Source organism: Bombus pyrosoma, linkage group LG1, assembly GCF_014825855.1.
Source record: "Bombus pyrosoma isolate SC7728 linkage group LG1, ASM1482585v1, whole genome shotgun sequence".
NCBI classification, from domain to species: Eukaryota; Metazoa; Arthropoda; class Insecta; order Hymenoptera; family Apidae; genus Bombus; species Bombus pyrosoma.
In genome coordinates this window covers 15,711,845-15,739,491 of record NC_057770.1, presented here as the reverse complement: position 1 = coordinate 15,739,491, position 27,647 = coordinate 15,711,845, and the positions used below count along the sequence as shown (strand labels likewise).

Here is a 27,647-nt window from a genome sequence, read left to right as displayed (position 1 = left end):
TTGGAAGAGACTCTGGGAGGACATGCTGGGTTCTCCTGTCACTATTGCTAGCGATTCTCGATCGTCTATAGGGGTTCTTGGTTTTCGTGTGTCCTGGGACATTTTTTCTCTGTTTCTTCTCATTTTTTTTTTTTGTTTTTGGTTGGTTGTTTGGAATACGTAATGGGTGGTTTAAGGGGGTTTCACATATATGCGAGTATATAAAAGTTTTTGGAGTTTTACAAGAATATATCCACTGGAGAAGTATATATATATATATGTATGTATATATATAATGTACAAACAGATGTATATATAATATACGTATATAGATATAGATAATATATATATATACATATATGTATATGTATAATATAAATACGACACACACAGAGAGCATGCGACACGCACGACAGGTGGACAAAATACAAAAAAACGTAATAGGTATCCCAAATAGAGTGAGAGAACAGACTCCTTGTGAATGAAACAACGAGAATCGAGACAAAATGTGAAAAGGAAGTAAACACTGTCATAAAAGAGAGGTTTCAACTTACCTCGAGCAGCTGTTGATTTCGAATCTCCCGTTCTCGCCTCACTGCCTCCTGCCTTTCCGTTTTCTCTTGCTCCTTGATGAGCCTGCAACGGGAACACGATTAAGTGATCAATCATTACCGTGATAAATATTAAATCCTTCGTGGCCCGATAGTATTTTTCTAGAAAGAGAAGGTTCAAACTTACAAAGCGTATACTTCGAAACGTAAAACTAGAATATGCAAATTACGAATTGCATTGATGAAAGAAACACATTATCCTATTATATCAGCATAGCTGTGTGAACTGAAATTCGATCGATTGATCTATCATTTACATAATTGATAAATATTTAACCTTCTGCAGTCCAAGTGTTTCTCTAGAACGAAGTAATTCCGCTATTTGCAACTGGGTCGAAACTTAAAACTAGAATTACGAATTGAGTTAATGAAGTGCAGACACTGCCTTATATTTTTTATATTTTATAATTTATATTTATATTTAAAACGATCTTCAATGATTTACCTAGCCTGCTCCTTGTGTCGTTGCGCCTCCTCTTTCGCTAGCTTTTTTGCATATGCCAGTTTCTCCCTCTCGTACTGATTGTTTGTTCGCACGTCCCTGAAACCACCTGCGGCTCTCAACTCCTCCAATCTTCTCGCAACTTCCTGAGCGCCCAACCTAACGAATTCCGCCTCCGCGAGACCCATCGTTGGCTGCAGGAATTCACCCACAAGCGGACGAGACGAGAACGAAAAGTTTGCCGTCGTTAAGTCGGGTGGATTCTGTTGCTCCAAAAACTACAAAACATGATTCCAACGTAACATAATCACGTATATATATATATATATATATAAAAACTACAATCTTTCAGTCCAAAAGAACGAGGAAAAAATATCAAATTAAAATGAACGAAAGATCAATAACGAAGATATTAAAGGAGAAGAAACAAATCCTTTTCAAGAAAACGAACTAACCTTCGCCAAATCCGGACTACTCCTGAACGTCTTTCCACAAGGACTATAATAAGACACGTCACCCTTTATCACCCCTGACTTTCCTAATCCCTTGATGACGGTCTCTCGCTTCCAGCCACGCTCAAGCGGCACCTGGAGATCCCTCTCGCTAGGCTTCACTTTTCTTCTCTTCGCGCTAGACACGCCATCCGCGTTGTCGTCGTCGGTGTCCGTCACAACGTCGGTGTTGCTGCCGCTCTCGCTCGTCACGTCCATGTTACTCTCCTCACCGGATACCTCGAGCACCTTGTTCTTCATCTTCTCCTGTAAAGACCGCTATATAGGGAGCATGGTTTTAGTGGAAAATCATAAGTGAAAAAAAAACAAAACTGTCCGCGCCCGTGGTTTTCGCTTTGATTTTTCGGTATTTCTTCCTTCGTGATGCTCCATCTGTTTGAAATTTCGCTTTTACAATGAAAATTAATGTAGCGGTGCTCGTTCAAATTCTGATAATTTGCAATTCTCGCGAAACTAGTAGCAATTTGAACTTTGTACTAGTAGCACTCTTGAACTTTTTGACAAGTAAAGAGAGTAGATCTGGCAAAAGTAAGAGAAATATTACGTCTTCTGCACTGTCTTTAGATTGCATATTTCTATGAGTGCAACGAAACAAATAGAGCTTAAATAGACATTTGTTCGATTAATTAAATACCATAATGAGGGCACTACTTTGAGCATTTTGTTAGATATGTTTATATGTATACTAGGCGCACTCTGTACACTGTTCAATTTCCCGTAAATATCATAGTCATTAGATTACATTAAGCTGAAAACACTGAAAATAAGTAATAGAGAACAATAATACTGAATGAGTCATTTGAATCTGAGCTATACAACTCTATCGAGATTTAAACGAGCACTACCGTAACCGTAGCTTCAATGAAATCAATAAATCAAGATGCTTAACTCATTGAACTTACAAATTGCGTAAAACGAAACAAAGAATATATATACCCATTAAAAAAAAATCGAAAAATTATTTCCATAATGTATTTACTATGAAATTTACCTGATTCTTGTCATCAGTCTGGCCAGTGGCAGTGGCATGCAATTGAGCAGCCAGAATATTCGACCTAAGTAACGAGACCTGATGAGACAATGGCACACTAGGATCCAAAGTGGGCGTCGGTTTGATTCCCAAAGCTCTACTCTGAGCTAGCAGCGAGGCCACCGTGTTCTTCTTCGGTTTAGATACTCCACGGCCCAGGTTTCTCGGTCGACCATCTTTGTGGTGGGTCGTGCTGGCGCTCTCGCTCTCCTCGCTACCGCTGCTCGGTCGTTGAGGTGAATCCGCTGCAGCGAACAGCTGCGCCAAGGATGGACTCGGCGATGCTGGCACCGGTACGGAATTCTGTGGTACCCTTCGAGGCTTCGGTCCTGGCTTTCTTCTCGCTAATTATGGAAACAGTCGGTTTATACGATATATAGTACAAGATTTTATTTGAAACTTCGTAATTTTTGCATTAAAATTTGTTCTCCAGTTCGCAATGGGTGACACTCCAGCTCAAAAGTTTGGAGTATGTTAACATTTCAAAAGAAATAATGACGTCCTTAATTAAATAACTATTTTATTCATAATTCTCCTATAGTGTCAAAATTGTAAGTAATTATATGTAAAAATGAAACCTGTGTGTTATAATTATAATTCTTATTTTTTAGAGAAATGTATAAAAAAATTTGTTTTGTGGAAAAAGCAAAAGGTGCTCTAACATTTTGAGCAGCTATGTACGTCAAACCCTTATTGGTGATTGTCACAAATTTATCAAATATATCAACACATCCATCAAACATTCATGGACAATCTACGTGTCACAATTCAGTGACATTACTTTATCAGGTATGAATGAAGATTCAGTTATAACAAAAGTTCCTCTTTTATCGATCTAGAACTGGAAATCAAAATCTAAATCTAAAATTAGAATCAGTTTAACTCAAAACAAATTCAAGTTACTAAGTAACTTGTTAAAATAAAGTGTTTCATATATGCAATATGAAGTATGAAAATATGAAACATTCATAGAAGTTTTTGTCTTGTTTTTCTCAGTTGTAGTAGATTATCATAAATAAGCATTATTCACAGCCCTCGTTGCTAGTACTTTTATTTCGATTCTTTACATTATTTTATTGTTCGGCTCGGTTCTATTGACTGACTCCATAGTGTATATGATTACTGTTGTCGTTGCGAATAGGTCAATCTACTGAAGAACTCGGATATTGTTGCGATATCGTTTGATGTTTTTGAATCATTTGAATTTTTGCGCAAATGTAGTACTTACAAGTTCGATCGGAGGCGAGTAACGACTGACTTAAATTACTGAGCTGACTGAGCGGCTGACTGCCTGAAATCGGCGAGCTACTGCTCGTCGTCGAGGGTTTCAGCGAGAGGTTCAGCGGCGCGTCCGAATCATTCGAATTGCTCGCGTTAGTGGTTGTTGTATACGACGATGGCGCTGGTAAGGCAGAGCCGTTTGTCGAATGTGCCGGCAGTTTGATCACCTCCACGCGATCCACCGACTCCCTATAATCGTTCGACTCGGTCTGAAAGAAATACAAACGACAACATTACACCCAGTACTCTTGGGATCCTCTTTGGGATTTGACTTTGAAATTCTGTCTTCTAAGCTCTTCAATTCAGCCAGCCGACTATATTAAACAGATTTAATTCTTGATTGATATTGTGCAATGCGTGGAATGCACTATTCACAAGATATCTGATATCAAATAGATCAGGAATGTGATGATTCTTACACTCACTACACGTTAATTAATATTTTATAGGATGCACTGTCCTCGAGATATTTAATATCAAATATATCACGACTACAGCGATTCTTTCGCTCACTATAGCATAATTAGTATTGTGTAGAATGCATCATACGACATTTATATTTATCTAGAAGATCCTGTTGCGAATTTTCAAACGTTTATAAATATGTATACTAATGTGTCTTTAAAATCATAGAGATTTTTCTACTAGAACTCGACTTTACTAACCAGTCTTCTCCTCAATTATTTGATGAACCTTTAATTAGAAAATTTATACATTTCTTGGCTGAGAATACACAGATTCCACCCTAAGATAAATTAACTACACAACTATTTTTTAGACTATTTCCATTCTATCATAGCATTCTAAAATAGAAAATGATAATTACCCCCGTGCGATTATATTTTCTCGGTTCCATCATTAACGAAGATGTCGTGGTGTTTGTCTGATGAGCACTCAGAGCAGGTACCGGCGGTGGATGCACACTCACACTCGGCGTGTCTAAGGATATAGTCTTCTTCCTCCCGCGGTTCGTTGTGCCAGGAACCTTTGGACCGACTATGCTCGACGTGTACTTGATAATCTCCGTATCAGGTGGCAGGCGTACACCTCCTAATATACTGCTAGGATCGCTAAATAAATATAATATAAATAATCATTTAGATAATTCAATCTCTTGTTTACATTTCGACCGAATCTTGCAAGATTTACGAACGAGATACTTTTACGTAAATTTTCAATCCATGCGTTTAGTAGCCCTTCAAGCACACGATTATCGTAAACTGAATTAATCATTGTAATATAGATACAGCTAAATAAGATCGATATAAAAATAATTTTATAATCAAAGAATCATTCTATAATAATAAGAGCTTATAATATAGCATCAAAGTATTAGAGACGAATATGCAAAAGGATGAATGTAATCTATGTCCACAAAGGGCTAAAATGTTAACCGCGCGTAAACGTCTTTTTTCCCGCGACTATTTTGAATATTAAATACAACGGAACGTGCGACTAGTTAAAGGACAAATTGTTTAAAACGGCGCGACGTTAAGGGCCATCGAGCAATCATAACAACGAAATTACACGGTTACAAGCATCGTATGAAAGTTAAATGAACAGGAGAGTGCCGGTTGCGCGGAATTCACGGGGGAGAGAGAGAGAGAGAGAGAGAGAGAGAGAGAGAGAGAGAGAAATGGAAATAGAGAAAAATACCCCATGAATTGTGAATAACAAATATCGATCGTGCACGAGCATCTCTTTCGATTCGTTTTGTTTTATCTCCTTCCTCTTCTCTTTCATTTTTATTCATTTTACGTATCATTTTCTTTTCTCTTTTCTTTTTTTTTTTAGATTCGTCGTTGTTATTAATATTTTTACTTTTTTTTGTTCGTTCTTAACGATCTCTCACCTGCCCTCTTTCGCAGAACTGTAGGCGTATCGGCAAGCGTGGAAAAATAATTAATGGGAAACGGTAAGTGCGCTGCGGACGCGGGGCGTCTGTTAAAAAATAATGAAAACGGGAAAACCATCGATTTAACGAGCGTGCACACTCGTACCTGACAACGTTCGTTTGCGAATTCGGCGTGCTGCTGGTCGACGTGCTGTGATGAGACGACGTGACTGGTGCTTGAGTCGAAACCGGTAAACTGCTGCCCGTCATACTCGGCGTCGTCGAGCTGCTACTGCTCGCTGGCGTCTTGTGACTCTTGCTTGACTTAGCTTTTGGTTCACAGGAAACAGATATTTTATCATTTTTCATTCTTTTGTACGTACTACCAAGTACGAGAAAGATAGAAGAAATTTCAAAAGTTTGATTAAAAATTACTAAGTTGTTTAACTCTTTCGTTACTAGATATTTGTAATTACGATTCTTATAACAAAGAACGATTCATGGTTGCCATATAAAAAGAGTTTATATTTTCTGAAGGGATACGGTATAACTTAATTTATCTGAATTAATTTCGATTTGAAGGTATTGATTTTCACTATTATTTATAATTTTTCATTCACATTGAGACCGGCATTACATTCAGATAAGTAGACTAAGTCGACAGGAGTTCGTTTAATTAAACATAACTAGAATTTCGTCGGAATATATAAATGAAGTTGAGATAAATGCTGTTTTACTATAGTTTTTGCAAAGAGCAATAAAACCACTATTATACTTGTGACATTGACTTGTGTGTACAGTTATCTTTAAAAAATATGGTTAAAATACTGCGTTTATTTTGTTGACAAGAGATAAATTACTAAAAGCATCTTTTATAAATAAAATAGCAAAAGTATTTTATATGCTTAGAGATATAATTAGATAATTTAATTATACGGTACTAACGCAATTACACGTGTTCCATACAGTGTATTTATCACGTGACTGTATTTTTTCTAATTGTTGTAGCGAAAGAGTTGAACAAATTCTGAAGAATTTTGATCTCGTGTGATTTCAGTAATTATATAATGAAATTGACAGCATTTTAAAAAATATTAAACGATCTAATCTAAAATTATTAGAATCAAATGTGAACAAAAGTAATGAATAGGAATAATATTAAATAAGGAAGAATGAAATATTGTAAATTTATGATACTTACACTTACTAGACTTGTGGGACGATAGGGACGGGGGATTAAGTAGAGAGGCAGGATAGGGTGGCAGAAGGCTCTCGGCACCAGGCGGAAATCCGGGTAGCCCTGCCGCTCCTTGTAACCTCGCGAGGTAGTCCTGTGCAGCTAAATGTGAGGCCATTGTCCACCATGCTGCACTAGCAGGATTGATACCTATAAATTTCAAATTGTTAGCTTCATTTTCACGTTGCTATCTTATCATCATTCATAACCATAATCATTTTATTATTGTTCATTCTACTGTGATCCCTAAGACATTTTCGACACAATCGTGTTTTTCTACCGTCAAAAAATGTTTGAAGTTGAAGAAAGATATGAAAATATCGTTGTTGATATGCACGATTTCTTGTTCCAATTTCACCTTTTGCTTGTTAAAACAAGAGTGAGATTGGAACATAAAAATTCGAGAACCGCAGCAAATTAACCATGTATTACTAACCCAGATACGCTCGAATTTCTCTTGTATGATATTTTTGTAAATATTCATTTGTTTGCATTAATGTTGAATATATCAGTTAATATTTTATGATACTGTTTATTATTCGTTTATTGTTTGAAACACGCAAACAAAAGAATGACATCAAATTGTCAAAACTCGTAAAATGAAATTTTAGGGCGATGACGAGCATACCTATGTTAATACCACGCTGAATTACTTTAAATTGAATTATTGGTTTCATACATTTAGTTTACGAATAAAAAATATGAACTCCTATGAAATTTCACAATTGAAGACACTGGTGCAATATGTAGTCAGCTTCATTGTTCAGTAACTTAAGTAAACCAATAAAAACTAATTCAAAATTAATCAAAATCAAATTCACAAAACAGCTAACATTACAACTATCAATATTTTGAAAATATTCAAGAACAGACAGATAATGGAAGTTTATTTTATTTCTAAATCAAGTAAAAAATCAGGGTAGGTCATAGAAAACTACCTGACAGTCTATCGAATTTTAAAATTTCTATACCGTTTTTCCCTTTCCAGACAATACAATTTATATATTCCTACTGTTACTTCCGTATACCTGTAAACCCTTCAATTACACAGTCCATTGTATACTAACATTGATATCTCTATAATGTGTAGGATAACAATGAAATTACCTAAACTCGCAGCCTGACTGGCAGCTACACTCAGAGTACCAAGGCTGCTATGGGAGTATGGAGGTGGTGGTGGAGCGGAAGCTGGTGTGTGGCCCCCAAATCCGGGAGCAGAGCCACCACGGCCCAAGATGGCATAAGCCGATGGTAAATGATGGGCCCCCAATCCATACCCGCCCGGCATTCCTCCGAATAACGACGAAGCTGCACTATCACCTCGAGGCCAATACGCTGCAATCAAAATCAAATTGGTACGTTCAATTACACATATACACACGAGTGTAGAGATCGTTTAATTCCTTTGAAAAACAAACTTCATATTTTTATATATTTTCATGAGTCCGTGCATTATTAATAACATAACTAGAACATGAAACGTTTAATTTGTGCTAAATATTGTAGGTGTTCCAATACTTATTAGACGCCACTGTAAATAAGATTTCATTTTGATAGTTAATAATATATCATGCTTTTTACACTTGTCAATATCTGTAGCTAATTTATAGTGATATATTTACATATACTCATCGTTAAATTCAAATATTCCTTTTTCTCCTTTCTATGGTACAGCTGGCACATTTAATGCATTAAGTTTTAATATTGATGAGAGATTTTACCCATTACTTTCTAATATGAAAATTTACAATTTACAATTTACAATAATATGAACAAAATTTACAATAATATGAACAATTATTCTAAAGATATTACACGAAAAAATGAAAATGACGCTTGTTCTGCATGTTTGTTGAGTTATAAAATGAATAAATAACGAATATATTGCCGCCATAAGAAAACAATGCCTGTGAGGGACGACTTTCGATTTACAACTGCGATCGATATTGCGAACCTTCTGTATACATTGCGATATATAATACTGCGATAACTTCATAGCGAATCACACCTACAAAGCTTGTACGTAGAAGTAGTCCTATTTACATAACCTTCAAGTTCTACGATCTTACAAAATGTTTGAGTATTTTCTTATTCAATTCCGTTATTTGTTATTGTAATTTTATCATTATTATTACTACTACTACTATTATTACTACTGCCAATTTGAATACTATTATTATCATACGTATGTACAATTGAAATAAATTTGTTGCTTCTGTGCGTCCTGCTTTTCACACAAATCATTTTTCAAACAACTCATTTTCTTTAGTCTTGAGGTAATTTTGGTTCATTCGGCGGTGCTCAACAGTATATTTATTTAACAATCCTCACTTTCGATCCGTTTCGTGCAATTCTCGACTTCAACTCACTATTCTCACTTCGTAGTTAAAACTCGACTGTTTTCTTCATCCGATTTGTTTCTTTTGTCGCCCTTCAATATCCCCACTACGCACTCGTTCGTTAGGCATTCGCCACTGTTGCCACGTTCTCCTTCTTCCAAATATTCGGCGGAAGGATCCTAAGGATATCGAAGGCTCATTAGGTCTGTCGACCTTAAGCTTCGCCGAGGTACTTTGTTTACCGACGAAACCGGTAGAAACTTCTGTTGTCGAATACCGTTACAGTCTAATACCAAATGCTACAAGGTAGAAATTTATTGCTTTGATGCTTCATTGCCGAAACTACATGCCATTAATTCCTAACCATCGTTGAAGTAATCGTTGAAGATTCCATTATTTAATTAAATGTTTAACTAACAATGAAACGGGAGAGCATAAAAGAAGCTTCAAATTTTCATTACCAATACTAGCTGCAAATATTGTTGAGCACTCAGATTCGTACTCGTGTAACACGATACTGGTGCATACACGCACACACCCGTCGGCAATTCCAGTTAATTAACCAATTATCCGCGAGCGTCATACGCAATTGATTTACCTCCCGGAATTAAATATAATTCAGTACGGGAGGCTCGCAGAGCGCCAGCACGTATGTACGGCGTTCCCGAAAAATATTTGTAAATTCGGGAAACGAAGAGATAATTAGAGGGCCGGCCAGATATTTCGCCCTCGTTATGTAACCCCGTTAATGGACGCTGGAAACTCGGATCGCGAACGATGTAAAAAGATTGAAATGCGCAAGAACAACCTGACTATCTGCCTACACACGACCCAAAACCTGGTAGTTTAAATATTTCGAAAATCATTGGCTTAGAAGATTAAAAATTTCAATACGTTTTCAGTAATTGATGAAAAGAAAATCCCAACAGATTAGTACAAAATTCAGCAACTTAATTAAAAGGGGTAAAGAGGGATACCTTAGAAATTATCAATTCAGAAGACTAGAAGTTTCAGTAACCTTTCAATAATCGATGAATGGAAAATTTCCACAGGTTTTATTCAGGAAGGGAAACATTAGACTAATCTTTTGCTGCGACCTTTTCTTTGGTTTTAGCTACGCTTTCAGAATTTCCGTTCTCTTTAGCCTGTGACACGTCTTATATGTTTGTGTCTTTTTTCATATACAATAGAACTCCATTTATCTGAATCGATCCTGCAATGAACAATTCATACAACTGAAGTTCACATAATAGGAATTCACAAATTTTCTTCGCCATTTATCATTCTTCGCTCATATAATATGATTTCAGGTAACTAAAATTCCACTGGAATAAATGGGGTTGCGCCGTAGGTTTACTTTTATTTCTCAAATTGATAATAACGTATACCAACTTCTAATAACCTATCGTTGTGCCAGGATAACACTAACGTTCGACCGATTAAATTTCCCTAGTACAACGAATTATCCCTATCGAGGCGATTAACAATTAAATTGTTATCGGCTGCATCAACGATCGTAATGATACGCAGAACAGGAAGCGAGGAATAAATTGCAGTGTACACATTGCTGGAACTCGTTACGATGATGCCGTTTAGGTGAGATAAATAAAAACGGCGGATGCCGATACTTTCTAATTTTCATGAAGTGCTAACGATTTTCATAAAACCTTTCTTTAGCTATACAACTGTGATTAAGCATCGAGGATATCCTACGGTCCCTATGAAATTACCCTAAATCTCCTCTATTACGCGTTCTTGCCTTGAATAATGATAGTGCTTCGACTGGCTGCGATTACGCTTCCATACGAAGCTGAGCTTCTATTTTTTCTTTTTTTTAAGTAGAATCATCAATGAACACAGATAGCTGTAAGTATCGGTTGAATGAAATTATACCGAAGGAGACGATTCAACTTCAATGGCAAATAATGAACTCGAATCGAACTGAAACTAAACTGTATAATCGAAGCTTCCATTGGACATTTTTTTTTTTTTTTTTTTAGAAATTAAATGTATTGGAGACCCACAGAACAAGGATTAATCATTTGATTCCTGGCAAATTAAACGTTAGTTATATATTTTAATATTAAAGCTTTATATAAAGATTTATAAACTAAACAGTTAGCTAATTAATATTCATTGCAAACATTTACTAGTATAATTTAACGACTAGTATTTTCTTAAGTAGGAAACGTTAATTAAGAAGAGGCATAGCCCTTAGACGAGCAATAAACTGAAACATTTATATCTTAAGTATTTGTCTTTACATTGTTGCCATATTGACCGACGAATTTAGTAATTTAATGCGCGCCACTAACCTCTATGTTCATAAATGCATAAGAACATTGGATAAATTTTGCAATAACTTTAATTACAATAATTTAAAAAAACAAACACTATCCTATGCGACGAACAGCACTAGAACGACAACTTACGTAATTTTGTACCTGTACAATTGCGTAAATTAATGTATGCATATGCAACATGCGTACGCAAATCATACAACGGTGACTGGTCAACGATATGTAAAAGCACGAGATTACATAAATAATCAGCTTACGAGATCTTTCGTAATTTCACTCATAGATGCGATAAATTAAGAATGCCACATGCAAATATATGTAAAATATGTATTTTATGCTTTCAAAAATAAATTTCCTATATTTTTCTAAACGAAATGAATTATTATTATTAATATTGAATCATTTTTAGCGTCAGAAACTGAATTAAAATCTAATCGTGAGATGCTTGGTCCATGCGTGTGAACAGTTAATCTTTATTAATAATCAATGATGTTATACCATTCAATAAAATTTTATCTATCATTTCGAAATCGAAGATCAATCGACCTTGGAATTCTTTCCCCAATTTTTCGTTAATCGAAGGACGAATCGAGTTTGGTCGAGTTCACGTGTTTCTATAATTTATTGTTAGAAACGTGGTCGCAAATGTACCATAGATTTTCTACGAGTACGGCGGCCTTGAGCAAGGCCGTGGCATTGAAATCCAAGCGCCGCTTTAATTTATACCGGACGTTGAACCCTCGGCTGGCTTACACGACTACTTCACCGACTGGAGCAACTGCATAATGCTCCACAGCTGCATATATACATACTATACATGTGTGTTATGTACATACATATACATGTATATATATATATATATATATGTATGTATATACGTGCGTAGTACGTACGCACGCGTTACGATGTTTTACATGGTGGGAAATTGAAATTTTATCGCGATGGATTTTGTCTCTTCCCCACTCGGTTTCATCGCAATTACTTTGTTCTCACGATTTTTAACTTTTCTTTCACAGGGTTTTTCTATCTTTCCACGTTTTCATGGTATGCAGAACAAACGGCACAAGATTTTTTTTCATACGCTACAGTTGCTGAAGCCAACGCCACCGTTAATTTACAAAATCGTAGTGTACGAAGTTCATGCGATGATTGGGAAAAGTTTAAGAAAACGAGACAGAGAAGGCTAAAGACGAAAGAGTCGTTAATAAAAAAGAATAAAAAAGGGAGTCGACGTTAGGATCATTAGAGTGGTCAATATGAAAAATTCGTAACTTCTTCATACATGTTTCTTTGGATGTACCACGATGCATTTTCGAGGATTTTCTATGATACTTTGATCTAGTATGTACACATATCAGATGAAAACTTATTTTCTTCTTTAAATTATATAATTTCATTTATTTTCATTATATCATTTCAATCTTTTTAGTTACCGATACTGCCAATAAATATTCTAATAAGCCCTGCTAATAAACACATATAATAAGCACGTATAATACGAAACGGTTAAGGGATAGTTTCGAGGATTATACGAGACACGGGAATTACATTTCTGAACTTACTCTTTCGCTCGTCCTCGCCAAGTACGTACATAACATTTTTTTACTCGACTTTTAATACAGTCACAAATTTCTTGCCTTAATGAGCCAGCGACGGTGAACGAGCTGTTACGTGCTTTCCTCTTTAACGTAGATGCTTTAATGGCAATCCATTATTCGAGTAACCGAGCGACCAGCGTGCAAGACAGAGAGAGATGGCGCACATTAAGCCAGTCCGCCATTTTCGGGACCACGGACTACGTTCGCCACGCCAACTTCCGTAACGATTCTCGATTAAAGAAACGACGAACAAACATCTCGTTTATTCGTTCGACAGAATTCTGCCAGCCTGTATGAAATTTCGTTGCGAAATGCTTCCAGCAACGTAATGATCGTTAATTGAAAAGGAAAAAATCTATAATTGGAGATTTCAACGATCTTTCGATCGGATAAACGAAGGCTGCGTGGATTCGCGTAACGAAGAGGAATTAAACGTACGGTAATCTTGTTTACACGAGACAATTTTATCGAAGGCTCTTCGTTTCCACAACATTGGCGCGATAAATCGTTCGACTAGTCGTTTTTCCAACGAATCGAACGAGACCGATTCTATATGTTAGGAAAATTCAATGAAATAAAATGAAATCCACTGGGGGCAGAAGGAGACGTTGGGAAAATTGTACGAGAGAAAAACGATGCAAAAGAAATATGTCTTTGATGTTCGTTGTAGATCGGTAGCGGTAGACTAAGACTGCTAGTGCGGTCTTATAGTTTCAGCACGCGATGCGTCACGTTTATCGATTTGTGATTAAGCTTTGGTGTGAGAGCTGGTCAGCTGGGTACGGGCCACCTACCCAGAACTAGGGGGAACTAGGCAGTGACAGCACGAAGACACCTTGAATCGCTTGGAATAATCGAATTTTTAAGCTGCCTGTCCAAATTTCAATTTTCCAAACTCGCATTCTTCACAAAATTTGTGAAAAAGTCCCTCGAATTTTGATCGATCGAAATTAATTTAATTTAACAATATCCTACTTGGTTTTGTATTAAGTACAATTATTTACAAAATCTTTAATACAATTTTCCATAAAGTTTATCGATTGATTGTTCATTTAAATTTAGAAAAAGACTAAGGTTCGTCTAGAGGGATGGCCACCTGATGGTAAATCAGCTTCCTCACATGTCGCTGCAACGATATTCCACGCTCGTTGTATAAGTTTCAATCGGAACATCGAATTATCGCAACAAGAATTATCGTCCGCTGGAAAACATTCTGAGATCGATATCGAGGCGGTTTCAGATCGGCAGGAGTACGGGAACAAATCGCAGTTGCCACGGCAGATGGCTTTTACGTCGCCATAAAATTGGTCGGCCAACGAATCTGTCTTGGAATAAATATCAGCGCACGCACGATTCACACTCGCAATAACCGGCCACGCTCTCCAACGAGGACGTTTATTGCACGATTTTAACGATTTTAACGGCGGAGAGCTTTCGACATGGCCATCGATTAACGGAAAAACAATGCACACCCCCACACTGGGGGTGGGCCCTTTATTAACGGGCACGGAAAAACAGGAAATTAGCGACGCGCCCGTGACTGTCGCTTCCAGTCAGACGCCGACGATGATGATGAACGGGCACATCGATGACCCCATCCTGTGTTTCTATCCCCTTCCAAACGTTCTCTTATTCCGTTTCCACGAGAATGATTGCATTCTCTCTCGATATCTCGTGTTAAATTGCTACATATAAAATGTATAACGTTTCTTTCAAGCTTAAATTTGTCGGACTAATATCATCTACTAAATCTTACATCTTCTATTAACTGGATTAAAAAAGAACATGTACTTGTAACACTCTGACAGGAAAATTTCAATGTAAGCCAGTTGAAAGTTAAGAAGGAATTAATCATAGAAAATAATAGACTTTCCAGTGAGCAAAATCATATGCATATTCAAGTATCCTTTTCTCAAAGGAAATTCATTTTCACGGTTGAATAAGAAAGAAACTACAACATATAATACCCAATACTAACTCAAATCTTAAATAATAATAAAATATATTTATCTGTAAATGATAAATAATATGCTAAATAATAAAAGAGTGTTCGTCTTTAATGCAAAATGACAAAAATACTTAGCTCTGGTAATACCTGAATAATAGAACGGTATACATTTACAATCCGAAATAACCAAAATACTTGATGCTAATTCTAACACGCGTGAATAATAAAGGAGTACTTATCTATAAAGCAAAATACTCAGAAGACCTAGTTCCGATCCAAATATCCAATACTTAGTCAATGAAAAAAGGTAACCAAAATTGTAGAACCTCAACGAAGTATCTTCTCGCTTCCATCTCTCGATACGTAATTCTACGTTAAAGGAGAAGCAAAACCAGCTAAAATTCGTTGGTTAACGAGAGACTCGACGCCACGGTCGAATTCCCCCCTGTACGTGGCTGCGTTCAATGAACAACAAATCTCGGCCAGGTTCGATGCGAAATCAGCGAACGAACAGCCCGATAAGAGAAACTAAACAAGCCAGGATAGACGAGAGGAGCGGATCGTAGGTGGAGGAAAGCGTTACGGAGCGACTGGTTCGTAGGATGTGTTCGGTCCGGGAGCCGGGAAAATGGCCGTGTTATTAAATCGATCGGCGCTCTCTGGCCAGTAGGGGTTGGAGCTAGGCCAGGGGGCTGCGAGAGGGAGAGAAACGTATATAGCCACGGGGATGATGAGAACGCGATGGAAAGGGGCTCGAGAATTACGAATGGCTCTTGCTTGGTCGTCACACCGCCGGAAATCGGCGTCTCCTGTTTACGCGTTTTAATACACAATGCTCGCTGCGGAATTATTCCAACGGATAAAGAAGAGGGTCGTCTATTACGATTTCTGTGAAATGCGCCTGTTAACACATTGCTGGCCAACTTTCCAGTAAATGCAAAATTCTTCATTGATATCGATCGAGCAGCTTTTATGGGAAAAGAACTTGCTTGGAAATTTCTGATCCTACAACGACTCTTCAAGAATTTCGTTCTCCTTGTAGTTATAACACTTATAGTTGTATAATTATATACTAATATACTTATAGATATAGGGGGAAATTTAACGGTAAATCTATTATTCGGATAAAGAATATCGTACGTCTTATTGGCTGTTTTTTCTGAAAGCCTCTGCTCGATTATTGAGCTATTTGACAACTCCTTTTGTTTATTTGAAAGAAGCTCAACTTACTTTCAACTTACAGAAATGGCTTCTTGCTAGGCTCGAATACAGAACATCGATCGAATGGTCGTACAGTAGCGGAGAATTGAAATAAAGTTAGGTTTGTAGGAGTAATAATGATTAACACTTTTATTTTACAGTTGGAAAAGTTAAATTCTTGCACGTGGTCCTAATATGATATCTAGAGACTGTACTTTTAACCCGTTAACCGAGCCAACGTCATAAGTAGAAGCCTCCATTGTCAAAAAATTCAAATAAATCGATATCAGTTGAATTCTCGAATGCTTGCGAAACGGCGCATAAAGAAATTTCTAAATGAAGAAAATACTGTATCTAAGAGATTGACGATCTTGCAGATTAATCCTCTTCAAATTCTATACTGTCCAGCTCGCGACTTATAATAATGAACACTAGACAGCAGAAATTCTGCGAAATTCCACGTTGAACCAAAGAAGACGAAGACGAAGAAGAAGAAGAGCAAAGAAAACCAAAAGAAACAGAGAGGGAGGAAGAACGAGATTATTGCGGAACAGGGTAACGTAACTTCTTGCTGCTATTTTAAGGGTACAGAATATACGGACTGGATCTTTTATTTTTCTTTCGTTTTTTCTTCCTTCCCCCTTTCTTCTCGTCGTTGGTGCAGTCTCGACGAGAGGAACGTGCCGAGAAGAAAATAGCTCGGACCAACGGTGTGGCACGGAACGACGCGAATCTTACGAGCTGGAAAGGCGACGGAATGAAAGATCCGAGATTTAACGCGACGCTATATTCATTCAACGTGTTCACCAGCGAGATACAAATAAGACTCGCGTAATCACGAAAGGGTCTCGTCGAGGCGAAGTACCACGCGTATACATATGTATATACGTATCACGCTTCAGCTTTTTTCAATGCCCTTTTCCTTTCCCCTGTGCCTAAAATCCCTGCATAGCCTTCGAGAATCGTCATAGCGCTATTGTTCCGGACTATGGGGTCGTTCACTGGCGAGTATAATGGGAAATCATGGGCCTTTTCGTCGATCGGATTTTATATGATTTCATTCGATGATTAATTCGAATAGTTTCAGTAATAGCGCATTAATAGCGAGCTACTTACTGTTTGAGTATTTTGTATGAATTACCTGTGAAAAGGCGCTATTTTATAGGAAGCTATGTACGAAGACTCAGAAATATCAATTTACAGATGATTAATTTACGAAAAGAATGGAAATTTACGAAAGATTCGAAGCTGCTTTAATTTTAACATAGAATTTCGATGTTTTTTATTCATATCCATCGTATGTTCCATCCTCCGAATCTGTAAGTGAAGGGTTTTTAAACGAGCCATTTATAAAGTCTCGTCTAAATTCTTGAAGGAAGTTTTAAGGAAGAAGCAAATTCTAATAATTTTAACGTAGCAGGTTAATTTTCTCAGAAGACAGGCTGAAACTCGTGCTGTGACGTAAGGCAAGATTTTGAGAATTTACATTTAGTCATCTATTTCAATGCTCAAAAGTATTACCCTAACAAGCTAGAAAAAGTACAATGAAATTTTTATGAAGAAAGAACATATTATTTTACGAAAAGACCTTTCAGTCTTTCAAATAGTTACGAATGACGCTATACATATAATGACATATAATGGCCTTACAACTGTTCAATCATCACTTACGAATTGCTCGATTCTGCCAACCATTGTGCAGGTATACTCGACCGAGAATTGCAGAAATCTACACGCGTCTTTTTAAATTCCGCATCTCTGCTCCGTATCACAAAATTGAAACAGTAAAAAGGAGCGTGTTATCAGGAGACATGGCGATACAGATTGCAATTACGAGCAAGAGCATCGTGTTGTTACTTGGACAGTAAATAGTGGAAACAAGCGATGTGACGCGTGTCTTTGCAATTTCATAAGGATGACGCTCCGCGATTTCGTGGTCTTAAACTCGGTGCAGACGATCGATGTAACGTCGTTGTCGCGATATTGTAGCACGACGCTTTATGATTTGACAGTTTTATTCGGTAGCGACGGGATGGCATTGTGATTTCGCAATGACGTTGAGCTATTTGGCAATTTTATTAGGAATTTCAGGCTTCTACATACACAAATCTTTGAACTCGTATCGTGAAATTATCAAAATGGAAACTTTCTAAGCTTAGTTCTTTTAAAAGATTATTTATATTTCACGCTTTAATTTAATAAATATTTAAGATTAGATTTCGTTACATTTCAGAAAGCACATACGTATAATTTTCTTAGGATTACAATCAGCTTTCTCAGAAAGCTATTAGAGCTTTTGATTTTAATAATAATAATTACATCTTTACGTAAATTAAGTACCATGGACGAGTTATCTAAGAGCTATCAGCGAATATTGTCTGTGTATTAATTTATTTAATCATCTTACGCACACTCGACGGTTTCAACAACGAACTCTATCTCGACATTAAACCGACCAACCATCCTCTACACATAAACCTACTATAAAACTGTACACCTCTAAACCGTCCTCTACACATAAAACTACATATAAATCAGTAGAATAAGTCAGTAAAATAAAAGTAGAATAAATCAGTAGAATCAAAGAAACAGAATTTGCATTATGCACGTTCCGTACGTGATACAGTCACACAAGCCTACGCTGCGATTATGAGAAATATAAAGCTACCAAGTGACGCAGAATCATCATAGAAAAGCGGAACGACATCGCAACGTTCGTCTACAGCGATGCTGAAACGACAGCACAGACCAGCCGAGCGAAAGACGCGGATATCCAATCTATATCGACGACATTCTCCTCTTCCTTTCTCTGCTCCTCTCTCTCTCTCTCGCTCTCTCTCTCTCTTTCCTCCGGTTTTACACCTTAACGTCGGCGTTTCCGCTTATAACCGTCCAATCGCGATTCAGCATCGGTCCATGAGAGAGCGGAGAGAGAGAGCGTACGTGTGTATCCTGTCCCTCGAGGAAGAGGATCGATCGAGGGATCGGAATGCCGAGAGGGGTGGCGCGTGCGAGCGTCGCGCGTCGCCGCGATGCGATGGCTGGCTCGCCTCCAAATCGCTTTAATTTCGTTTACGCGGCGACCAAAGCGGAGGAGAAAAGCAGAGAGCGAGAGAGAAACAGAGGGATAAAGAGAGGCTCATTCGCGTGCAAGCGGTGACGAGAGCTAGGCAACTCGCTGGAGAAATCTTTGACTTTCCTTTAACCGTTTCTCGTTCTTCTTTTCTCTTTTCTATTCTTGTGAAATAACAAAATTACTAGATTACTTATTTATGTATTTAAGATCGCGTTAGCCTTAACGTTAACACTAGAACTACCACACCAGTCAATTTTATTTTGAAATTCCTACTTCATGTTATATTTTTTCCCATAATCATGTAATGACTTTCGCAACGATAGCTCAAAGAATAATACGATGAATTTTATTTTCCTTTTTATGTATTCAAACTGAAAATAATTTTGCATCAAGGTTACTTATACCAATATCGGTCAAAATGGCTGGTAATTCTCCTTCATCCATCGACATGATATAAATTATATTACTCTTAGAGAATTATTATGTAGATGTTATCTTCATCTATGATAAGTTACGTATCACTGGAGTACTTTAACACTATAACTACCAGTTCTAGTCATAGAACTCAGTCAAATTGACTGGTTTTACAATTTTGTTTTAAAATTCATATATAAAATTTCTTTTAAATTATTTTAAAATTGTTAAAATAACTGAAAGAATAATATAATGAATTTTATTTTGTTTGTTATGTATTCAAACTGAAAATAATTTTGTATCAAGGCTACTTATACCAATACCAGTCAAAGTGTAAAAGGGTCCTGCAATCTGTTTATCGAGCCCCAATTAACCAGTTTCCTCGTTTTCTACAACTTGCCACGCGTTTTTCAAATTTTTACCGCGTATCATTCGATACGATGATATCTGTTATCAGGAAAATTCCCGATCGATCGCTAGATGCTAACGCTAGAAATACCACAGCAGTCAAAATAACTGGTTCTATAATTTTATGAATGTGTCAACCCTCGTTTAGGGATCCCAGATGGATTAATAATACAAAAAATGTACTACATAACATGGAATTGCTTCTGTAAGGGAGTAATAAATAAATAAATGCAAAAATATTCTATCATTACGTATTTTTTTAAAGACCAGTCATTTTGACCAGTTTTGGTAGAAATAGCTTCGTGTCAACTGTCGGTAGTTCTAGCGTTAAGTGTTCCTTCGGACGACCTTCCATTTCGGTTGACGTAGAGGCACTTCCCTACTTTCTGCATAACTAAGGAAAATAATCAACATTCTTCGCGACGAAGATGCGCTAAACATAATCGCAGGACTGACTCGCGTTACGAATGCAAAAATGTAACATTGCCTTATGTATCGAACTCTGCTTTGACATTTACCATACAATAGAAAATTATTAAACGTTCAATTTAAAAGATATAATTTAAAACTGTTATATTGTTCGTGTTATTATTTCTTGATGAAATAAATGGTCATTAAGGCTTTCCGGGTCACTACATAATTTATTTTAGTTACAATCGATATATTTTGCAATGAAAATTCAGTCTGTTCGGCTTGCGCTCTTTCGTAAAAAATACGCAGCCCACGGTGCGCTTCTTCGTAAAGAGTGGGCAGTCCACTGGGAAATATTTAAGTAAATTCGTATCTTTATGAAGCTACAGAAACTAAATGTTCTAATCTAAATGTTCTCTAAGCTTTTTACATTTTATATACTTTTGTATATTACTTTTACATTTCCCATAAATTCATAGAAACCTGCAGTCTATTATTCACGGCTATACGCGATACAAGGTGATTCTTTATTTATGAATAAAATAATATAAGACCCCGTGTATCGATGAAAAACATTCCTTTGCTCTATCTATCTATTATAGTCGTTGCAAAGTTTATTCAGTCCCAAGACATAGAATATCTCTAAGTGTCAGCTGAAGAGATTTGTCACCTTTATGAGAAGGACGAACAATTTGTGGAAAAGGACCTCTTGAAGCTATTACCTACGTGAAAAAGTATCGTCGAACAAAACAATGCACGTGTTGTTCGGTAAAACACTATTTCCGAAAACACACATTGTACTTAAACTTATTCTGAACATCGCTACAAAACTTGCCGAACGATCCAATATTATTGTTCACCGCAAGAAAGGATCGGATATCGAGTGACGGGAGTGAGGCGGATCGGTATCTAGCCGTGGCCTGGCTATGTGCTAATTAATTTCTCGTTAACGAAGTCACGGCGAGCTCCCTTCTTTAAACATAATCGAGCCAAGACGTCGGATAAGTTGGTTAGAAATATAGGATAAGCTTGACGAAGTAATAAAGGGTTGGTTGTTGGTAATTGTGGATTCGTTTGAAGAACGGCGAAAAGAGAATGAACCGGGCTGGCCAAAGGGTGAGTTTGTAAATTACGTTGAACGCTGGTAACGAGAATCGTTTTGCCCAAATGCATATAATGTTTCGCAAAATTCGCGTGTTAGCAATCGAAAGTGAACGAATAATATGGCCATCGTGTAATTATCCTATGTGGTTACGAATTTTCTAAATTCTTCAAACTTGATTTTCTCTAAAAATGAGTTCCAAAGGACAAATCAACCGCTAGAATTTTTCCATTTCGCTTAGCCACACATTTTGTGTTCCAAGTTCTCTCAATTTATAACTAATACAATTAATAAATAATTTATTAACTAGTATTGAGATATGTATAATTTTATGTGCTACAGGTTAGATGCGTGGTAGTAATACTTGTATGTGAATATCAGTGCGTGGAGTATGTGTGTGGACGACGTCTCGAACACAAATGAATGTAAACTGTTCAGTCGGTTAACAGTCTGCTATGGAAGAAAGTGGTGAGACGCGTGCAAGTGCGTATCAATGAATATCTTAGCAATCGTCCATTAAATAAATATATAACTATTGTAATATGAATTCCAAGTGTAAATTTAGTGTTCCTGTACCATTATTTCGGCTATTGAGATCCAAAATTCTCAACAACTAGTAATAGATTAACTCATTTGCATCCAAGCTGCGACTGCTTCTTATTTCAGTCGCCAAGTATTCTTCAGATGTGAGAGTTCACGTTTGACCAATTTTTGTCAGCATCTCGCCTATATCAGTTTATTCTATCGACTATTTTAAAGAATTCCACGAGAAATAATATGATTTAATTTCTTATTTCCTGTTTTTTTTAAATAAACAATTTTTTCCTTTTTCCCCTGTTATAAAGAATGTAAGATGCGATGTTCGCGAAGTAACATTGTCTGCCAATCGTTTTGAACGGTAAATTTTCGATAAACGTCATGAAGAATTCGTCATTTATCGCGCGGTGATAGGGACCAGTCCTCTTAAGTACAGCCATGATGCAAATGAGTTAATAAATTTTATTAGCGCATTCACACGTTATAGATTGTAGGCGATAGACTGCGGTTGTTTTTCTATTAATGAGAATTCTAAAGGTGAAAAGACACACGGAACGCGCTCATAAAAATATATAAAATTCTATTTCTCTGGTCGTATGTATATATATAAAAAAAAAAAATTCCATCTTTCATTTTTCGGTTTATAATTCACGGTCGAATTTAAATTCCATCTCACGTTCCTCTACACCATTGCTGGTAATTTTGCAGCAAGTCTTGCGAATGCTAATTGCAATGATTACCGCGATGCGGCATTTCCATTAAATATCCCAGCATCAAACCACTCGAATATCACAAAATGTCATAATTAATGACATACACGGAAACCTCTGAAAGAACAACAGCGCTATCAAATTTGAAACGAATCGAATATCCAACACGATCCTTTCAGATATATATGTATATCGAATTATGTACAAATTCTGCATCGACCAAACACGAAAGAGAAAACCGCACAGCATACCGACACCACATACATTGCTCATGTCCACGCTATTCCTCTATGCCTTAATTCTCACGATTCAGCGATCTTCGCCATTTTTCATTCGCAATTCTTTCTGCGATTTCCCTCGCCCTTATTTCGACGGAAGACACGACTCGTTGATGAAAACAGATACTACAAAATCGAGGAAGTATTAGGTCGTCCGGAAAGTGTCTTTCTTTTGCAGACACGTCTTTTACAGCGACGCATCTTTGTACAAACATGGAACCTAATCTGTCGAACGTTGTGATCTTTATTTTGATAGGACACGATGGATCATACGTAATTCGATAAAATAATATAAAACGGAAAACGTGCATCCAGCATTTCCTTATAAAACGAAAGAAACTTTTCGGACGACCTGATATGTGCGTGCTCAGCGTCTCGTAAAACAGACGAATGCAACTGTTCCGTTAGTAGCGTGGTATGGAAGATGGTGAGGCAAAGAGAGTGCTGAGACGCGTGCAAATTCGTATCGACGAAGATCTTGTAAATCACATGTCAAATAAATCTGAAACTATTTTGATATCAATTCTAAGTGTAATCCAAGTGTTGCTGTACATTTATTTCGGCGATTAAGATCCACAATTGTCAACAGATATAAATTTTTATAAAATGTAAAAATATGAAATATTATTAATATAAAATTGGAAATATTATATTAATAATATAAATATTTATATTAATAAATATTAGATTGTCCGAGAAGTGTCTTTCTTTTACAGCGACGCATTTTTGTACAAACATGAAACCTAATCTGTGGAACGTTGTGATCTTTATTTTGATAGGACACAATGGATCATACGTAATTGGATAAAATAATATAAAACGGAAAATATTGAGTACCCATTTCCTTATAAAACGAAAGAAACTTTTCGGACGACCTAATACAACGCGAAAGATCGTCAACTTGCGTAGTTTGAACTGCGTTTTCAAAGCCCAGAATTGGAGAACGCCACACTTAGGTACATACAGAGTGTTCGAATAATCATGGTTACTACGACCGAAAGAAGAGTAATTTTATGTGAAGAGATGGATGAAAAATAAATGCAAAGTAATAGACTGTTGCCAAGAAAATGGATTTTAAGTATTTTATAAATAGGTAAGGTAATTGCTATATATTTTGGATACTTTCTATGCACATCTTTATATTGTGTCCATTTTTGCAGTTCGAAATTCCCCATAAACGCATAAAAATCGCATAGTAAAATCATTCCCTGCTTCGTATCACCATTTTCATTTGCCTCGTTTAAAATCATCTCTTCTGGCTTGCACCACAATTATTAGAACGTGATGCATATTTGAACGCAACGTACCATCCATTTTACCTCTACCAACCGCCTAATCTGCCCCCAAAGAAACTTCCGGCGGATTACCCGCGCTCCATAATTCAATGATTTGATGTTTAAAAGGGTCGGTCGTATTAATATTTTTCATGCCAGTAACCCGAATCGATCCAAAAGGGGGTGGTTCGTGTTCTATACTTGTTTCCCTTCTTTATTATTACAGCAAATGTCTTGCCTTATCTTCGAAGAATCTTCGAATGGTTTTGCTCTTCCTGTATCGGATTCGTGGCACGATGATCGCATTTATCAAGCTGCACACGTTGCTTGAACGCAAGGGGGAAAAGCCTGTTCCATAAAGAAGGGGAGAAGACACGGAGGGTGAAAAGAAATTCTTAGAACGGACAAGGGTGGAGGAAAAGGCGGAGAAAGTGATGGAACACGGGGAGGAAATCAGCGTGGCTTGATGGAGGTAACGAGGCCAGTCGAAAGCAAGAGGAATCAGGAGAATGAAAATGAGACGAGAGTGAAAGTTGGAAGGGTTGAGATTTGGAAAACGAGGGGCCACCACGGCAAAGGGAGTGGAATTATGGCGGTGAAATATGGCGGGTAGAGGCAATGGGGATGCGCAGACGTAACGATGGACCAGGCAAGAGCAACTAAAAGGGAGTAAGACGATTATGAGAAAATTAAACCCTTTTACCATTGGGTCACCTGGCAAGCAATATGGTCTTATTTCTTAGCTTTTATTTCTTCTTGGAATAATGAGCCTTGTCACGATGGGAGAATAGGAAATTTGATAGAATACAATTGTGAATAATTACGCAGTAATTATATACTGATTCGTGAAACTGGTAGCTTTCTCTGAATCGTTAATTCCTCAAACGTAACCCAATTGTTCTTTTTAATATTAATTACTAGACTGCGGCTCTGTTTGTGCGTTCAGATGTGCAGAAGCTTACGCAAGATATTTGAAGAGAAACGGTTTATACCTAAGCAGTGAATTCCATTTGGATTCGATTTATCTAGCGGGGTTGATAAAAAATATGAATTTGCATAAACGTACGCAGTCAATGGCACATGGAAATATTGGAAAGTACAACGACACAACGGGAGTCACGAAAAACCATAGAGAAAAAATGTGAAAACACAAGGAAAACTTGTGAAAAAATGCGGGAAACGTGGAAACGGCAAAAAGAATAAATTAACAGAGAGCAAACGAGTGGGTGGTCGTTATTGGAGAGGCTGTAGCGAGAAAAAGAGATCGGAAGAGAGGAGAGGAGAGGAGAGAAGAGGAGTTGGCGAGCAGTTATGCGGAGGAAAAAGACGGCGACGCGTGGGACGCGATATACATACTAGAACCACATTCTCACATGTACGCGAAGGTTCGCGCCAGCGTGTCCCTAGGGGCACGCTAGTTAAATGTCACACTCGTGTTCGCGCGAGCGCCCACGCGCCGCTACGCGTGCTTTTCACCAGCCGCTTTCGGCGATTCGTCGTTCCGCGTGCAATCTTAGCGTCGGTTACGAGCTGCAGCTTGAATTCGCGCGATCCAAGTTTTCCCGTAAAACACGCGCGACGACGCACGAGCTCTAATCGAAAGTTGTTTAAAATTATTTTTGCACCTTTTGCATCGATTGTTGTTGAAAATATTATTGCGCGAACATTTGGCATTATAAATTTTGAATCGCAATTTTCATCGCCAAATATTATACGTAAAATGTTATAAAATTAGCAACAAAATACTTGATTACCTCAAACGTTATCAAACTGCATCCAAGCGAAGCTCGTTCAAGCTTATTCATCTGAAGCTCGCGTGCACGATTATCTTTCAACGTTCAGAATTCGATTCGATTATGAAAAATCCTTAACGGCGACGTATCGAAACTGCAAATACACACAGTCGCTAACACCAGAACATCTTCAATTTCTGCACACTCCACGAAATAGAAACCCTTCAGCGTTTACGTTCCGCTGTTTCCTTGCAACTAGGAGAAGCAACGGCTGCTTGCAGCCGTCTCATCCGGTTCCTCGAACGCGGGCCCGCGATTCTTTAACTAGAACGTATAACGACCGCGCCGTCATCGTCGCCAGAAGTAGAGGAGAAGGAAGAAAAAGACGATGCACAGCGATGGAAGAAAGCAGAACACTTTGAAACGAAAACTCCGGCGCATGTAGCGCGAGCTTGCATCGAACGGTCGGAGATAAAAGCGACGTGTATCAGAGAACGCAGTGAAATTAGAAACCGGCGACGAGGGTGGAATACGGGGGATGAGCGCGCCGCGCAAAAAGAACCTATCTCTTTCCCTCTTTTTTCGCCGATTCTGCCTCACGCGCGTTTCGTTCGGCCGCGTTCCTCTCGCCTAACAGCATTTCATCTGCGAGCTTCTTGAAAAATCTAGCGTGACACACACCACGAGTGTCGTCACACCGCGCAATGTTGACGACACGGATGGCGTCGACGTGGAAATACTGAGTTGCCTTTAACAGCTGCGTTGAAACAAATATCGACCGTAATTGGACACAAAACAGAACAATAAGATAGAAAATGATTGCGGAATTGTCATGGAAATTATGCTGCAATATTATGGAATTTTCAGGAATTTTAATGACAATTAAATACAAGACACAAATATTATTATGAAATTATTATAAGTGACGAATTATTGATTAACCCTTAGAGTGCTGAATACTCGGAGCCTATGTCATCCTCTGTTGATTGACTATTCGAAGCGCAAATCGTAATAAGTTATAGTAATTCTTCTGCACGAGATTAAATGATTCAAGAGCGTTATTTTTTAGTATTAATTATTTGTTATAAACATTGAAATTTACAATAAACTAGAATTTGGGTAGTAAACTAGAAAACAATAAACTAGAAAACTAAATTTAGTAAATATAACACAAGTTAATAATTCAGTTGCGCGTGAAAAATTTCAAAACAATCATCGATACGTAATCCGACATCGCATTTTCTGTCGTTCCTTCTCTTATTTTTCACACAAACAACACATTTTCTTCTTGATAATTGTGTTGTGCCGACACGATTAGGGCATTTTGATGGAAAATGCCTATCAATTAAACGAAACGGTAAATCCTCAGACTTTCTCTTTCCTCCTCCTGCCA

General features: G+C 37.4%; 1 protein-coding gene across 22 annotated transcripts in view; it reads right to left on the bottom strand.

Annotated features, from left to right (window-relative positions):
• The window catches only part of LOC122570392 (bromodomain adjacent to zinc finger domain protein 2B-like), a 225,839-nt gene that overhangs the window by 23,195 nt on the left and 174,997 nt on the right, over window positions 1-27,647 (bottom strand). For 20 of the 22 annotated variants that reach the window (XM_043732668.1, XM_043732641.1, XM_043732762.1 and 17 more), the window contains 10 exons: window positions 8,034-8,261; window positions 6,891-7,076; window positions 5,856-6,018; window positions 5,708-5,725; window positions 4,682-4,925; window positions 3,803-4,064; window positions 2,536-2,918; window positions 1,488-1,802; window positions 1,036-1,310; window positions 534-615 (listed from right to left, as the gene is read on the bottom strand). In XM_043732668.1, coding sequence (XP_043588603.1) covers window positions 534-615; window positions 1,036-1,310; window positions 1,488-1,802; window positions 2,536-2,918; window positions 3,803-4,064; window positions 4,682-4,925; window positions 5,708-5,725; window positions 5,856-6,018; window positions 6,891-7,076; window positions 8,034-8,261 — 2,156 coding nt within the window. The remainder of the gene's footprint in view (window positions 1-533; window positions 616-1,035; window positions 1,311-1,487; window positions 1,803-2,535; window positions 2,919-3,802; window positions 4,065-4,681; window positions 4,926-5,707; window positions 5,726-5,855; window positions 6,019-6,890; window positions 7,077-8,033; window positions 8,262-27,647) is intronic. The other 2 variants (XM_043732724.1, XM_043732733.1) reach the window with 2 other exon arrangements.